This window comes from Gallus gallus, chromosome 3, assembly GCF_016699485.2.
Source record: "Gallus gallus isolate bGalGal1 chromosome 3, bGalGal1.mat.broiler.GRCg7b, whole genome shotgun sequence".
In the NCBI taxonomy this organism is placed as follows: Eukaryota; Metazoa; Chordata; class Aves; order Galliformes; family Phasianidae; genus Gallus; species Gallus gallus.
The window spans coordinates 26,779,457-26,796,633 of NC_052534.1; the positions used below are offsets into that span (position 1 = coordinate 26,779,457).

At 47.9% G+C, this 17,177-nt stretch overlaps 1 protein-coding gene across 6 annotated transcripts in view; it reads left to right on the top strand.

The window, feature by feature from the left end:
- Nucleotides 1-11,050, top strand: part of TTC7A (tetratricopeptide repeat domain 7A) — a 162,061-nt gene extending 151,011 nt beyond the window's left edge. For 5 of the 6 annotated variants that reach the window (XM_015283703.4, NM_001396803.1, NM_001396804.1 and 2 more), the window contains one exon: nucleotides 6,624-11,050. In XM_015283703.4, coding sequence (XP_015139189.1) covers nucleotides 6,624-6,845 — 222 coding nt within the window. In that variant the 3' untranslated portion in view covers nucleotides 6,846-11,050. The remainder of the gene's footprint in view (nucleotides 1-6,623) is intronic. The other variant, XM_015283704.3, reaches the window with a different exon arrangement.
- The last annotated feature ends 6,127 nt before the right edge of the window (nucleotides 11,051-17,177 follow it).

Below are 17,177 nucleotides of genomic sequence, written 5' to 3' on the forward strand. Positions count from 1 at the left end.
AATTGCTATCAGTTATTAGGTTTGGACCTTCTTCTAGTACATGTTCTTGCAGACAGCACTGTGAGGTAGAGTCCTCGAGTCCTAGCTGATGCTGCTGTGTGCTCTACTGCAGCATTACTATGACAACTGCTATGATCGGGGCTTGGAGAAATCTTGCCTTCCATAGGAAAAGAGCGTGTGAAACAAATGCTGCACTCAGTCTCAAGCATGTGGTCAAGACATCCTGCTAGATTTCATTGCTTGCTGCTTCATCTCCATGTAGATCTCTCCAAAGGAAGAACTATCTAGAGAATACTCACATGCAGCAAACGATCCTTTGAATGAAGCTTAAGTGATGCCAATCCAACAAGGCAGAAAAACATTACTGTCTTCATGCTCCCTAGGCTTGTATGAGCCTCCCTGTGAAGAGATCAGAGCCTCCTGGTTTGAAATGCTGCCTTAGGGTTTGCTTTTTATGTCAATAAATGTTTTATCACATCTAAGCTTCAAACACAGTACAAACATCCCTGCTAACATCTGATGAACCTAAATAGAGGCGGCCAGCCTGGGCAGCAGGCAGCATATAGTGTGGCACTGTGCTTCCCTCCTGCATATGTTGGGGGCTTGCCATGGCCTCGCTGAGGGGCCCTGTGCAGGGCTGTCTCTTCACAGTCATGCACTGCCTTGAAAAACAACATGGGCAAGCTAAGGAAGGGCGTGTTCCTCTCTTCACATTGTCATCTCTTTGGACCTTCTCTGACTTTTAGTCTTTTTCGTCTCCCTGGTGATGCTACCCTGCCAAAGATTAGTGCTACCTCCATATGGTTGGTTAGGCCGATGTGATTGGCCTGAGACATCTCTGCCTTCCCTTGGCTGGGCTGTCACTCCTGATGCCTCTTTCAGTCTCATCTCTTCTCCAGGCCCACCCTCCTCCACAGCACACAGCAAGGCTGAAGGGAGGTTTGGGCAGCAAGTAGCTGCCCAGCCACCCTTGGTGCCTCAGGCACCAGACCTGAAATCTCCAGCTCAGATCTCCTGAGTTGAACCCACAGACAGTGCATGAGAACTACAAATCATGGTGTAAACTCTGGTGTCCGCTTTTCCCAACGCTGGCCAGCTCTCCCCCCACAGTGTTTCTTCATTTTCCCATTCCATGTGCCATGTTTTGCCATAACCCAGCCTGCCTCCATCCTCTCCTCTCCTCTGTCTGACAACAAGGAAGCACTTCAGCATCTCTGACTGACAGGGGATGCGGTAGCTTCAGTGAGGGAGTCGGAGAGGGGGAAGGCAGAGCAGGAAAGGCTGCACTCAACAATAGAGACAGCAGAGGCACTGGAAGAAGAGTTTCCTCCTCCGGATTTGAATCTGGTCACCCTTTGTCACACAGCAAATTATAATGTATTCGGTAATTCAGTGTATTTGGTGAGCGACCCTGACTGCTCGTACAGCTCCATGTATTCCTACTGCGTGTTTTCAGAGATTAAGCTCAGATGTACAGCTCAGATTCACCACAGCCTGCACTGAATCAGCAAAACGGATGGTAGCTCCCCTGCACACTGCCAGCCCCTGTGCGACTAAGTGACGGCTTAACAGAAACTCACTCTGCTGCTCACAGCTGAGGAAAAAATCCTGGCTCCTCAGAAATGCAGAGATCGTGAATGCAGGGGGAAAGAATGAGGAGAAATTGGCTGGTTGCAAGTCTGCTTGTGTTCTGGGAGACCTAAGGTTTTCACAGTTAATCTCTGTCATCTTCCAAAAGGACTGTCTGATATTTCATGGTTTATGCAACAGATTTTGCTTTCAACTTACTCTGATAGCTAAATAATTACAGAAGTGTCTGTTGCCCTGTAGCAGTGCACGTTTTTCCTTTACGTGAGGCTGCTATCACCGAGTGCCAAATGCATCTTGAAAGGCTCTTTGTAGGCATCTGCTGAGTAAGCACACTTATGAGTGAGCCCTTTTCTCCAGCATGCCCTGGTCTTGCCAGCTGCTCATTACCCTCATAGTAACCACTACTGACGTGTCCATATTACAGACTGTAGTAGACAGTCTGTAGGAAGAGTACCCCATTTACCTTGAAATCCATTAACTAGTGCACTAGCAGTACCCAGCAGCAAAATCTGCAAAGTCGGATTTACTCTGGTAGCTTCTTAGGGCATTGAGACAATAATGGACCAGAATACTCTGCTCAGTTGAGAAAAGCAGCAGAGGCAATCTAACTTTGGAGTTTAACGCTCACAAAAAAGAGAGAAAGAGAAATTGCATTCAAAGGAATTATTAAAACCAGTATGTAAAGGGCAGCCTAGTCCTCCTATGCAGATGGTCCAAAAAAGAGATAACCAGGCCAAGAAAACAAAGAGCAACCTTCTTGGAATGAAACAAAAATGTTTTTTCTGGACATCCTTTTCCAGTGCAAGCCACAGAGGAAAGAACAAATAAATCTGTGCCACCTTAGTGGAAGGAGAAATGCTGCCAAGACTTTAGAGAACTCCCTGCTGCTCATCAGGTGTTTGAGCTAAACATTTGCAAAGGAAGTTTTGACTTTCATTACTAAAAATAAACTCCTCCTTGTGCATGAGGCTTGTTTTGTGGTCTTCCACAATGTCTTTCCTGAAATATATTGTGGGAATTTTACAAGCTAACAGCTTGTAAGGAGGTTTCTTAAAAGCTCTAAGAAAATAAAGGCACAGGTCTAGAATTTCAAGACCTAATGAATTAGGACTTCAAGTGGGAGTTTTGCTCACTTTCTTTATGAATAGAATAATAGAAACGGAAAAAACCTCAGAGTTTTGCTCATCTGACTGAGATGGAATATGGGTCTCCTCACTCAAGTATCAGCTTCTGAGCGAGTATTACATCACTGAGGGCAAGGAAGTCCAGCCCAGCATCTTTATATGTAGTTTACTTCATGTTTGGTTTGGGTGCAGCTGAGGTCTGAAATACCTCTGGAAAAGCTTCCCAGAAGCACCTTTCCTGTGATGAAATTAGAAGAATTAATGTAGGCATCCAGCTACCAGCGTAAGGCACGCTAAATCGGCTGACTAAATTCACTGTCCCCACTCTGCCTTCGTGCATTGCTGGACTGTACCGGTTTCATTTTGCCATCACCCTTCACTAGAAATGAATTTTCTCCAGTTCTTTCAGTGCTAGCTTTTAGTCCAGCTTGAAAGCACAGCCTTCACTACTCTGCCTCTTGTTTACAGGATTTGAAGTATGTCTTCAGACCTAAAGAAGAAAATAAATTAATTTAATCTGCACAAGTTGCCCTCAGGCCTCCTTGAGTGAATTAGCATTCAAGCTCTGTACAGCGACATTAATGCACCTAGCACATGAAATGCCTACGTGTGGTTAGCAGAGGACTGGTGCCAGCCCTGCCAACATGCTGCCTGCAGGAGCTCAGAAGCAAAGTAATTGCCACACACCCTTTTGGGCTGGTTGGTTTTGTGGGTTTGGTTTGGGTTTTTTGTTTTGTTTTTTGTTTTTTTGTATTTTTAGTTGGTTGGGGTTTGTTGGTACTTATGTTATGCTTGAGTTTAAAAAGAAGCTGATCCTCGTTGCCCCTGAGGGCCTGACACAGCGCTGCCAACACTGATGGAGAAGACCATGCTCAGAGGTGCTCACCAGCTCTGGGAGGAAAATAACTGGGCAAAACCAGAAGTGCCAGTGATAGCCAGGAGGTGGCAGAGGAGCCAGGCCGCTTTGAACGCTGGTATCTGCATTCATTTGGCAAAATCACAAATACAGACCAAAGCAAGACAACAGAACCCAGCCCCACCCTCCCTCTCCAAGAATAAGGGGATGGATGAAACCCTTAATCACTTTCCTGCTTGTATTTGTTCTAATTGCTCATCTTCCTGAGATCTGACTTTATGAAATTATGCATGCACACCAAGCAGATGAGTTTCCATAGAAACTCAGGAACTGAACTTTCATTAGAAAAATCTTGTAAAAAAATATCTTCCAGATAAAAATGCAAATTGCCTGTCAGTGGGTGGCTTTCTGAATTTATATATGATTTTTTTTTCTTTTGCACTGTAGGCAGATTCCAGCTGGACCTACATAGCAACAACATGCAGGCATTGTTTATAGCAAGCCAGACTCCATGGGGAAATAAGAAATTCAGTAGCAAGGAGAAGCTCTCGAGTGCAAATACCTTAGGGAAACAAAAAGCTGAAGTGCTCGGTGCTGCGTGTTAGTGAGGCCTGGGGACGGTGCAGCCTCCAGCTCTCAATGCCTGTGACTTACAAGGAGCAGGGGGTAGGGAGAAGGGGAGAAGAAACCCAAACGAAGAAGCTCTCCTGCAAACAGAGTTAATGATGTTCAGTCTGTGCTTTAAACACCTAGCAGCATCTGCCCGTTCACTTGAGCCTCAGGCTCAAGACTGACAGTGTCTGCTGTTGTTCACTTTTGGCAACGTAGATCTATATTCTGTGAATCTCTGCAGATTCACAGATGTTTTTGGAAGCCAAACTGGCGTTCTTGAAAGCCCTGAATACCAACATGCAAACGTTCACGTGCTCTGTGCTGGCTGGTGGGCTGTGCTTCAGCATCATCCCCAGGTGAACGTGGTGCCTGGGCTTTGCATACAGCTCCTTCCTCCAGTGATGCAGGGACCACTGGATGAGGAGATCTGTCCTGCGCAAGCACAGCCAAAATAAGATCCAGAGTCCACACTGGGGAGCCATAGAAGGAGCCTCACCGGCCTCTGCTTCCAGTCCACCATGGGTGCTGGAGTGCATGAGGGCACCGAGCTGCACGAGCGCCGACGGAGTTTTACAAAGAGGTGGATTTCATTCTGGCATTGCTGAGAGGCGCGAGATGTCAGCCAGGGAAGGAATTCCCCTCCTCGTTGGAGAAGGATGACAGGCAGCAGCTGCATGGGCTCGCAGCCGGTGTGTCGGCAGGGGCTGTGGCCCTCTGGGAGCGAGGGGAGGCTGCGGCAGGCCCAAAGGGCTTGGGCTGCTCAGTGTCAGGGTGAGCAGAGCGGCAGGACCCTGACCACCAGAGAGCAGAAGCAGCTCTGCTCAGCCAGCGCAACAGGAAGAGCTTTTAGGAAGAGTGGTTTTGTGGCTGAGGACAAACATGAGCTGAGATAGCTCCCATCTATTCTTGGCTCTGTAGCAGACTTTCTATGGCCACATTACTTGCCCTTTCTGTAGCTCATTATCACTGTCAAGCAGGTGACTCAAATTATATTTGAACAAATTCCTTCCAGTCTGTCATTACATGCCAGTGGTCATTTCCAGGCAGTTACCTCCAGGGGACCCAACCTGTCCCATGGGAGCATCTCCCTTCTGCCTGTGTCTGCCTGTAAGAAAATTCAGACCATGGCTTCATTGTTTTCCAGCAGAGAGAGAAACCTGAAGGGAAAACATCCCCACTGAATCCCTAAATTGAGATTTGGTTCTGAACTGAATATATACAGCTCACACGCTGCATAAACTTGATGCTAAGAGAGACCCTTACGAGTTCCAAAGTCCCATTTACTTGCACTGTGGTGGTTGCTTTGGCAGTGTTGTGGGTATTTGATGTGCCCTGACAGGACATCCCTCACCCTGTAGAATGAGGCCTTTAAGCATGCCCTACCTGAAGCTGTCCAGAGAGGTCACCTCATAGTGGTCATGGCATCTGTGAGGTTTGGTGCTGCAGCACCTGGTCTTACTGAGCTCTTGGCAGGCAACATGAAAGTGCTGGCAGCTTCTTCCACAGGCCACATCTGGGTGGGACTGGTGAGACATCCATCCTGCTGTGTGCACCTTGAGGAGGAAGCAAAAGAACACCACTCACACACTGTGGCGTGCAAAGCCCACGTGACCATCTGGGCTCAGTGTGGCTGACTGCTGTATAATTAAAAGGGAGCCTGGCTCATTAGATGCTTTGTGGGTTCAGACGCATCTATGAGAGCCCTATAGGAAAACATGTTCTTCCTACCACTTCTTTCATCCTTTACCTCCTGTTCCTTCCAGATGGTTACACCCACTTGTGTCTTTTCTTACCCTAAGGACAGCTTTTTAAACAAGGTTCCTCTGTCCTTCTCCCCCACGCTGCCTTAGGCTCTGTATTGGAGTGCCGCTAGTGGAAGGACAGAGATCCCAGTGATGCTACAGCCTGCCCCTGGAAGGGGCCTCATCCCTCTAGCCCCTTTTGTCCTGTGGAAGGGACTTTCTATATGGTCAGGCTGTAGGAGCTGAAAGACTTTACCTCAGTTAGATTTTCCAGACATGCAAGAGTTAATTTAGCTACTGGTGTAATCGAACCTGTCTGTGTTCCTGGGGATTACAAGCTGGTATATGAGGGAGAGATGCTTAAGAGGCCTGTAGCCTTTCCCACTTAACATCATGCTGGATGTCAGTATACCGTACCAATATATGCTCTCACAGTAACACAGCTAGAGTGCTCGCAGGGCTGGATCCAACTCTACTTAGTCTTCGCAACTGTTGTTTTAAATTACAGAATCAAAAGGGTGACCATCACAAAAAGCAGAACTTAAAAGCTGGTTGCTTCCCTCATTGCTCCTGCAGTGGTGGGAGGTTCTCCTCATATGGCAGGGTGTCTGCATGCTCAGGGCTGCCTGGCCCACTGGGAGCTTGGGCTCCTCCTGTACCAGTGCTGTTGCTAACCACTCGTCTCTTGTTTGTTGGCAGGGCCTGGTGCTGAACAGACTTGAGCGGAGGGAGTTGGCCCAGAAGGTCCTCAGAGATGCCATCCGGATCCAGAACACCAGCCACAGGGCCTGGAACAGCCTAGGGGAGGTCTTGCAAGCTCAGGGGAGAAATGAAGCAGCCGTTGAATGCTTTCTCACTGCTCTGGATCTCGAATCCAGCAGTCCTGTCATCCCGTTCACTGTAATACCCAGGGAGCTCTGAAGCGTCTTCATTCCATGGACAAAAATACTGAATAAACAAACAAAAAGACTTGCAGAGAAGAAACTGGATTCAACAGAAGTGCCATTGTAGCGTGGAATTGAGCACAGTAATTCTAATGTGGGGCTCAGGGGAACATGCTTAGCTGAGACGAGACTAACTGCAGAGGAGTTTGCAAGCGGCAGAGAGAGATAATGCCTTTTTCTTCTTCACAGATGCCTGGTTAACCCCCTGTTCAAGTTAATAGCAAGACTTATTTCAAAATGTTGGTTCAAGCTGATTGACTGTAGAACAGCTCATGCTGGAATACAGTTGTTCAAAGCACTTGCACCTTTCAGTTTTCATTAAGGATAAAATCCCAAATCCGAAGGTAAAGCCTCCAAGCCCTGAGCTAAAGCCCACACCAGCTCTGAGCAGGAGTAAGTGCTCCAACCAATGTACTGAGGTTTATTGAAGCACGTGGCTGCCTCTGCACGGACCTGACAGGATAGGAATGACAATTAAATCACAGAGACACGCAGTATATACCATTTACAAAATTATTTCAGCTATTCTGATCGTCCTTCTTCCTGCCTTGCTCTTACATACTGCATATACTCAGTATATTTAGCGTGGCATTTGCCTAGATCAATTTAAATTAAAAATGCTTTTCTTTTTTATAAAGCTGCTATAGAAACACGATTCACAAAAGCAGAAAGACCAAAGACCCAGTTGGTTCACATTTGTCCTAGTGTTAAAAGCATGTATGTATCTCCAATTACATATTTATTGAAAGGCCTCTCTTGAGGTATTGTAACTATAAACTCTGAGCTTCATTGTTGTTAATCACCTATTCCATCACTTTTAGTGAGGAGTGAAGTGATTACCAACGTTTAGTGCCTGCAGTTTGTGCTCTGCTGCAGTACTGTCCCTGGCACTATACACATTCATATCTGCCTTTTCATTACATAAAAGGTAGCAGCAGTCTGTTCAGGGGAAGCACGCTGAAGGCAGAGTGCGTATATGAAGAACTGCTTTTCTTCTACAACCAAACGCTTGGATTTTCTGCAAGCATTTCACATCAGAGGCAGGGAGCTGCACCTTCAGCGGGGCGGGCTGGTGCCGAGCACCCTGTCAGATGAAAGAGCTGTCTGAAGAGCTCCTAATCCACTTGCCTCTTGCTGGCTGGCACGGCCGGGCTGCGAGGCAGCTGCCTCACCTCACACTAAGCCGATCCGATCCGCACAGCCCCGTTGACAGGCCTGTGGTCCTGCAGCACAGCATACACAATGCCAGCCCCACAGCGAAGGGGATGCAGAAATGAGCTGTGGGTGCTTTTCTGCACAAAAAGCTGGGGCCACGTGCCCATTTCTGACCAAAGAATGTTTGTGACTTTTTCTTAAGTGGGTTTGCACTGAAACATGCTGCGTACCGTAGTTCCGTCCAGAATTGTGGTTCTTTCCAGAAATCATTATATCCTCAGGCAGCAAACAAACAGGAGTTACTCTTCCAGGTCCCTGAGGCTCAGGAGCAAACCTGACATCAGCCATTTTTACAGTCGTTCGGGAGCCGTGTTACCCAGCCACGTCACTTGTTTGCAGTAGCACCAGCAGCAGAGGAAGGAGTAGGTGTTGAAGTACCATAATTAAAAGGGTTTGTGAAGCCAGAAAGGTGCAGCAGAGACACATTTTGCTGCGAAGGATGCTCTGAAGTTGACTTTGTGGTACAGGTAGGAAAAGGAGATGCCATTGTTGACATGGCATGTAAATTGTTATCCGGGCGTTTTAAACCCAGTTCCACTGCTCGAAGCAGTCTGACAGTAGGTTTCAGTAGATATGTATAGATTGGTATTATACTCTGACACTTGTTCTGGTCCACAAGCACAGTTCCAGCATGGGAGTGAGCCTTCTGTATAGCACAGAGACACTGTGGTCTGACATCACCGCTCTGCTCTGCAACATCTGTCTGTCAGGCACTGCCATAGTAACGCCTGTGTGCCAGGCAGCCATTTGAGTACATGCTGTGCGTGTCTCTGTGACCGAGGAGATGTTTGCAGAGGTCTGCAGTGCGGCCGGTCCAAGCCCTGGCAGGAGGTACCCAGTTCCCCAGCAGCAGCTGAGAAGCAAACTCTCGCAGACCCTGTTACTGCTGCATGCATGGCTTCCATATGGCCACCCGTGTCGTGTATCTTACCACCAAAGGAAGCTTTAGCTCAATGATACTCAACTCCGCAGCAGTCACCTTCGTGGAAGAGCTGCATGGTGTGCATCAGCCATTGGAACTGCAGTGCTGAGAGGCTCTGCTGCAGCTGTGGTGAGGCGGACATAGCTCCCAACAGCAGCAATAGGAGGTACACTGCTCAGCACACCACAGCCCCCACGCCAACTGCAGGCAAAGTTCTGCCTCAGTGCTGTGCTTGGACTCAGCCCCAAGGTTTGCTGGGCACTTCCCAGAGGGTACGAAGCACGTTCACTGGAACTGTGTTGACATTGCTGGTACATTTCTGTATACTTCTTAGTACTTAGATGTTTAGAGCTTGAGATCATGCTGACCTGAGATGCTCCGCACAGGGCAGGAAAGAGGGTGGTGTTTACAGACTTGTAAGTGTTTTGAGACAGATCCTGTATTTGTTCTTTGCTCATGCTTCCAGGTACAGAAAAACAAAGACTACAAACAAGCCTATGTATTGTAGTATTTATTTAGATAACAACTTTGGTATATCTAATAGATCCACTTCTCTGAGGCGATGAAATAATACTCCTCTGCATAGCAGGAAACCCAGCATCTTACTGCTTAGGGTTTTAGACTAAGCACACGAGGCTTACCTCCCATCCCTCATCAGAATATTGCAGACGATTATAAATAATGGAAGTTTAGGGAACAACAAGGGAAGTACTGATTCTGGAGCCTTAGCGCTGATGGAGTCCAACCATTTTCTCATTAGTTTGTAAGGAGGAGAGTAATATTGTATCAATGCCTGAAGGATGCAGGTAGATCCCAATCCCTTTCCCTCCACCACGAGGTTTTTTGTTCCTTTGAGTCAGCAGGGTGCACACAAAAGGAAGATAATGAGCTCCTGTTTTTCTGTTGCACAGTGAAGGAGCAGTACTTGCCATTGCCTTTTATCAACAAGGTTTGCGTCTGGTCACAAAAAGGAATCTGCCTGCAGGTGGATGGAAGGAGAAGCCCCACAGCCAAAGAGCAGCCCCCTCCCTGCCTCAGCCCCCATAAGCTGGCACCAGTCGGTGGTGCTGGTGAGAATTCCTCCAGCAGAGACCCTGCCCATCGGTGTGCTCACTGTGCAGAACAGGGCAGCGCTGCCGTATTCCTGCACTGCACGAGTACCCCAATCCGTTTCTATTGGTAACAGTTCACGCCACTGATTATCACAACGTTTCAGAAGTGCTAATTATCTTTTCTTGGTAATGACTAATAAATCCAAATGGAGAATAGTCCTGGAGGGTGTTTACTTTAAAATTCACTGGCTGAGAACCAAAGTAGGCACGGCGCTGACTGCTGCAGCTTGAATTGCAGCTACTTTATCACCGAGAAGTCCCGTCTTTGGATTTTTGGAGAGTCTTGGTAAAGGTGGAGTTTGGCTGTTTTATTTCATCTTAATGACAACAGTGCACGAAGCAATCCTTTTCGGTGAGAAGAGGTCACTGCCGTGATCTTTTTTCCAACCAAACCAACAGAGATTTGATAGTTGCAGTTCAGCCAAGGAAGGCAAGGCTCCCCAGAGCAGCAGTGATTGCCTTTGGCTGCACTGTATTGCAGGCACACTGGACAATTATGCAAGGAGTGGGTGTAGCTGCTACTCCTCTCCCTCCCTGTGCCCCTTTGCTTTTGCTGACTGAACCAGTCGGCCACCCAGCCGTTCCCTTAGCCTGGCTGCAGGCGGTGGTCTCTCTGATAGTTGGTTGTTGTTTTGTTCTGCAGGATGTTAGCTCTTTCTCCCCCAGAAACACACCAGTCTGTAGCTAAAGCTGCTGTAGGGGACCATAGCATGACACCATTGCAGAGCAGTGCGTGCAGCCCCAGGAGCCTCTCTGACCCGGCACACGGAGAGGCACTCTCCCATTGGTACTTAATGGGTGTTTCATACTCAGCAATGCCACCCGAATACTGTTAACACGGTTGTGGCTGTTGTTTTTCCATGTAATCTAACATTTCTTCCTGTTGTAAGATACTCTCGTCAGATGAATAAAACTGATCCTGTGGAAAAAAAATGCTCCTTGTGCATAGTTATTTCCTGCCGATTTCAGTACTTCTAATAGATTTGTGCCACTGCTATTTCAGGCCTTATGAAACAACTATTTGTTACATTAACTGCAACCTAGTGTGCCCAGCAAGTTACCAGTTGCAAAGGGCATGTTGGCCTACACCCTGTAGTTCATGGGAAAGCTGAGAATGAGCATGCAAGTAGACTGCTTTCAGAGAGGAACAGATCCAGGAAAAAGGACCAGTGTGGCCTCAGTGTTTGAATTTATGCAGATTTAAGCGAGCATCGTGCTTTTCTTGTACTTATTCCACTAAAAATAAACTCTAACATCAAGGTCGTATGCAAATAGAACGCCATCAAGTTTAGGGACTCACCTTACTTTGACCACGATGCCATCCATCATCCTTTTGCTACAGTCAGTTACTCCTGTGGCTGTTTGGAAATAACTGTCTCCATTCAAGAGCTTCCAGAGCATTCACACGTCAGCCTGTTGGGCAGGCTTCAAAGGGCCTTCTTAAAAAGCCAGAGCCTTGGTTTCATACCTGGATTAAGGAAAGGGATTTTGAAGAGCAGCTCTTCATAGCTGGCTGCTCCGGGTTCCAAGCGCATTCAGTACAACTCAAGCAGGACAAAGTTGCTCTACAGCAACAGCAGGGTTAAGTCCTTTGGTGGTTGCGACAAAGCCTTAAAAACTGGAAATTGAAGTCATTGATTCCACAGATTTCCCCAAACCGGAAAGACTAACTCAGGTGCTGCGCTGGTGTCCTACCTGGTGTGACACTGGGATGTTCAGCAGTTCCATGAGCAGCGAGGGAGGCGATGGGAAGCACTGCTGCTGCCCAGATGCTCACTTACAAGGAAGCAGCAACATTGGCACTGTCTTCAAACCCCTCGGGAGATGCCACATCCCCCTCAGTGTGCCTGAGCCACTCTGTGGAACAGAGAAAGTAGAGAAGGTAGAAGTAGGTATCTACGCTGGTTTATGTATTTGCCATTTGCAGCCACTGTAGCATTTCACTGAGCTCTGGCTGTCCAACCAACTTCTTCTGATGTTGTTTCCAAAATTAAGAGCAGCATTTCAAAGTCAAAAACATCTCCACAGGTCCACCAGCCAAAGGGCAAGACCCAAAGGTTTTCTCAGCGTTCCAAGTCATGCAAGTGTTGAATTATGGAGGAAACACCCTTGCAGGTCATTCCCCTGCATCTGCTGAGCTGCCCCCTGCGGCTCTGATCCTGTGTAAAGCTGGTGTAGCAGCTGAATCCTTTGGCTGGAAGGCAAGCAGGTAGGCAGGCCAGCTAACTGTGCAGGTGGGACAGAACATCCCACATTTATAGAGTAGAAATGACGTGCATAGAGACGTGTCCTAAAGAAGAAAAGGAGGAATCACAACATTGTAAAGAAGACATTTTCTTTACCGAAAAGCTCTCGCGGAGGCAAAGCCCAGCATTACCAGCATTTCTGACAGGAACACACAAAACCAGACTGTGGAGCAGCCCCTTGACGGCATCCTGGCTGCAAAGGCTGCTCTGAACCTGAATTCTCCACCTCACACCATGGCCGGGGAGCCAAATCCGTTGTGACAGCACCAGGACCGCTCTCCTGCAGCATTCATGCCCATGGCGATGCCAGTGCCGCACCCGGCTCTCATTAACTTTCAAAGGGCAGTACATTCCTTGAAGCGAAGATCCATTATATCATGTGCGGCAAATCAGACATATTTTCATTAATGCAGCTGCCTGCGATGCCAGACTTATGTCAGGAAACCGACATGTTCACCAATTAATCAGCAACGAGCAGTCCTCTGTTTTGTTGTGCCGTGAGAGAGGCCAGCACACGCCGGCTGAGCACGTGGTGCCGGGTGCTGTTTCAGAGGGACGGGAGTTCAGGGCTGTAGTGATTTTCTGGGCGGTGTGGGTTAGAGGTGGTTCTGTCGGTGTAAGCGGCATTGTCTGGAAGGGACAATTAGCAAATGGGCCGCTGCCACGCGAGGGGGTGTGCAGCCCCGGGTTCCCTTCTAAGCTGACAGCAAAGAGAAATTGGAGCTGTTATCTCATGTTTCCGAAACAGGAAGCTGCCAAACCCAGAAAGTAACTAATTCATTTCCCAGTTACAATGGTGCTGCTCTTACACCTCCTTGGAGGATGTGAAGGGTTTTTCCGAGGGCAGCGAGAGAGGCACCACATCCTCCTTTGAAGAGAATGGAAAACCAAGTCCGTCGGGAGCTGAGAGGACCCAGAGCTGTTTCTCTCTGCAAAATGGGTGTAACTGCTGCTGCTGGGTTTGGGGCCTTGTTCCTGCCCCACGGCAGTGCTGCCTGCCTCCATGGCGGCCACGTCATGGTAGGAATGAGGCCACGTTGTGGTGGGAGCACAACACCATTCCCCCTCAGTCCACACTGGGGGCTCATGCCCTGCAGCTGTCACCTCTCCTCCATGGCAATGGAGCTGAGGGCACCGGTAAAGGGAGGAGGTGGGGTCACCATCCCTGGCAGCGCTCAAGAACCGTGTGGATGTGGCACTGAGGGACATGGTTGGTGGGCACAGTGGGGGTGGGCTGGGGTTGGGCTGGATGATCTTAGAGGTTTTTTTGAGCCTTAATGATTCTACGAGGGAGGCTCCCACTCCCACGTTACATCAGTGCAGATTATATGCCCTCCTCCCCTATATGCATATCTATATGTATATATGTATGTACGTATCCCCAGAACAACCCACACCAGACCCACAGGTTGGTGCTGCCAGAGAGGCACAGGCAGCTCAGCACAAGCAGTCCTATCTGGACCCTGAGCTGCTGTGCCGAGGGGCTCGCTTACCACCACTGAGCCTTTTATTTGTGGATTTCTTCTCCTTTTCAACTTCCCGTCGTCCCCTTTGGGTACTTGCAAAGCGCTTTCTGTTCAGACAGCTAAGCGAGAAGTAATAAGCTGAAAGAAAACCATTTGTTTCAAGCTACATTCCAAAGGAGAACTTCAGAGATTTTCAACCAAATAGAGCTTGAAAAAAAAAATTCCAATTAAACAAAGTGTTGTTCTGACAGGAGTCCTCAAGCACTATCTTCAATAACTCAGATTTATATGACCAGAAGTTTTGAAAGAATTGCCAGAAGGGAGAGCATTTTGAAACAAAAATTCAAGATGTTTAATCCTGAAACAATCTACAGAGAACATTTACATTTCCCATTTTGTCTCCCAGCCAAGAACTATTCACCAAAGTTATCTCAAGTTAAAGCACGGCTCCTGTTCTCCGGAACTTTGCTTCTCAGCGTATACCGTGCTTGAAGGAGTTCAAAAGTGCTTTCCGGTCCCACCCCTTGTTCCTATATGTGGCCAAAGCTCAAGTTCCTGCTGTGAAAGCATCTCTGAGTGCTTCTGCACCAAACACCACATCTCACCGCTACAAGTTGCTTTCTGGCACTTAGCGAGAGCTGCTGGGTAAACACCAGCACATACTGCTTCACAAGGTGGGATTGTTCCTGCCAAAATAAATATGGACCAATACCAAGTGCTTTTGGAAATCCCATCCATGTACACATCTGCAGTTCAGGCGACGGTGATTAAAGCCTGGCCTGCTCAAATGCCTGCCTGGACACACCGCAGCATCACATGCAGCCACTCCTACGCAGTCCTGCCTTCCACTCGCAGCTCAGCAGCAGCCTATTGCAGAACTCTTCAGGTTCTAGTGATCCCTAGGAATTCTCCTACAGGTGTCTGGATCTGCAGGATATACTCACGTAGATTTCCATGTAGGATATGACCTTTCTGAAAGAGACATGTTTAGGGCCCCTTGCTAGTTGGCCGCAGACACCCCCGGGATCCGCAGCTCTCATCCTGAAGACCGGTGACTTACGCGTTTTCGTCCAGATCCTATTAGAGCTTCTTAATTAAAAGTCCTCTTTGGGGACCTGAATTGAATTGGAAACCATGGTGATCACTTAGGTCAATCATGCACAGAGATGATTGAGTTTGGGAGGGTGAGGTGGGAGATGAGAATGTGTGTGTGTGGAGGAGCTTAAAGAAAAAGAAGAGCACAAAATCCAAGTGTCTGTAAAAACAAGGAGCGTGCATGGTTTGTGAAAGCAGCTAGAGGATATGTCTGACATTCGCTATGGAATTAGGGACTAACAGCTCTTCTACACTGTTGAGAAACTTATTCAACCTACACCTCTCTGAATATTTGATCAACAGATCTGGCAGAGGATCCAATTTCTCCAACCCATGTATGTATCTTTTCACTCTTTTTGATGACTAACAGGAGAACCGAAATGCCAGCAGGGCAGCTGTGTGTCCTATCGTCCCACATGAAGGAATGGCACCGTTACCAGCCTACAATGGAAACAGAAATATTCATCAACACACAAGGAGTTCTGCAACGTCACTATGCAAAAACAAAAATACAAAGAGATGCTCAGAGTCTGGGAAGCCTTTCTGTTCAAGACCTGAACCCTGTTCTTACAGTTAGGAAATACACATTCGTGATAAGAGAACGCTGGTAAGATGCACGGCGTTATGGTTTAGCTTCAAGTTACTTAACTGCAGGACAATGGCCTCTGTTTCAAAATGAGGGCTGATCTGGTTTCACTGGAAGAGCTAGTCTAAAATTCGTGTTCGTTTTTTTCTTACAGAAAGGATGGCATGCTGCTAATCTACCTTAGTACCATCTTGTTCTCTCTCGCCTCTGTCGAAGAAGTCAAAGTCAATGCAATGTATGTTCTCGCAAGCCTCCACCAGGAATAAATAACCTTGCTCTGTTTGTGTCTGCAAATTGCAGCTTTTGGTTCAGGAGCTTTTACAGAATCCACACTTCAGTTGTTCAGCCCATATGTGAAACACTTCATATTGCTCTTGAGAAATCTCCTGATCTCAATATGCGGAGTTAACCTGCTATAACCTACAGCAATAAATATGAGTGTTCACATCATTCACAGGAGACTGAATCGGTTGATCCACAACCTCGCTAAATTAGCAGTTTCTTACAAGCTGCTTTCTTGCAGCAGGTGAAACGCCATCACTTTGCCTCCCCCCGTGCCCCTTTTCAGACCCGCTCCCTTCACTGGCAGTGTTTGTGACACCCCTGTACCCAACCCTTCTTTCGCTGCCGGCGAGTATGCCGCAAGGAATTCACAATGTCTTGATATAAAGGTTAAAGGATTAAGTGACAGATGATGCTGATGTGCAGAAGCAGCAAATACGGGCTTTTTTCTACTTACTCTGTCACTCATTAGTTGCAAAGCTCGGTGATCCTGACTGCACAAGCATGCTTCAGGACCTGCACCCCATAGCTGCTACCTTTTCAGGCAGCTCAGGGCTCTGGCCCTGTAAGGAGGCTGGGGGCTCAGCCAGGTTAACACTGCCTGTCTGGTCATTTCAGTACAGCGTGGCTTGTGCGATTGGTGCCATTACTCCAAGCAGCCTTCTGCTGACGCTTTCCCCTCAAGGCCAGAGTTTCATGGCATTTGTACCACTGTCACCTGGAGTGTATCACTGAGAGTCAACAACCTTCGTCCTCCACTAATGTGCTCTGCAGGGTTGTAATTATAGCTGTATAAGAGTGATAACATCCAGCAATGTCAAGCATTCTCCCAGCAGAAGTAGAATCAACTCTGTGTCACAGAAGCAGCATCAGACCCCACAACTCATGAATGCAACATTTTCAGGGCACATCAGCCCATATCAGAATTCCCATCTGCTTTCGTTTCCATGAGCATGTCCCTGAAATAGGTCTGAACCAGTTTTTCTTCCCATTGCTTTTGTTTCGCAGCCCCACTGCCTGCATGGTGCTGCCAGCAGCACGCTGCCCAGCAAGTCACCCCGCTGACATGCATCCGCCACCCCCCATTACCCATCACACCAAGCGGGACGGCCATTGTGGTGCTGCCATTGAGGTACCGCAGAATTGGCAGTGAGCAATCACCAGCTGAGCAGCAGTGAGCACAGAAATACCATATGAAGCCTCAGGGATGCTTTGCCTCTGAGAGCACCTCCCCTCCTGCACACACACAGCCTCCTGCAGCAGCGTTTCCACGCGGGCTGCTCAGCCCCGAGCGTGCTATTCCTGATGCATCCTGTTTGGGACTCCTTGCAGAATTAGCAGAGCTGCCATGTTCCTGCTAGCAGCCTTTCTGAGCATTGTTCTCC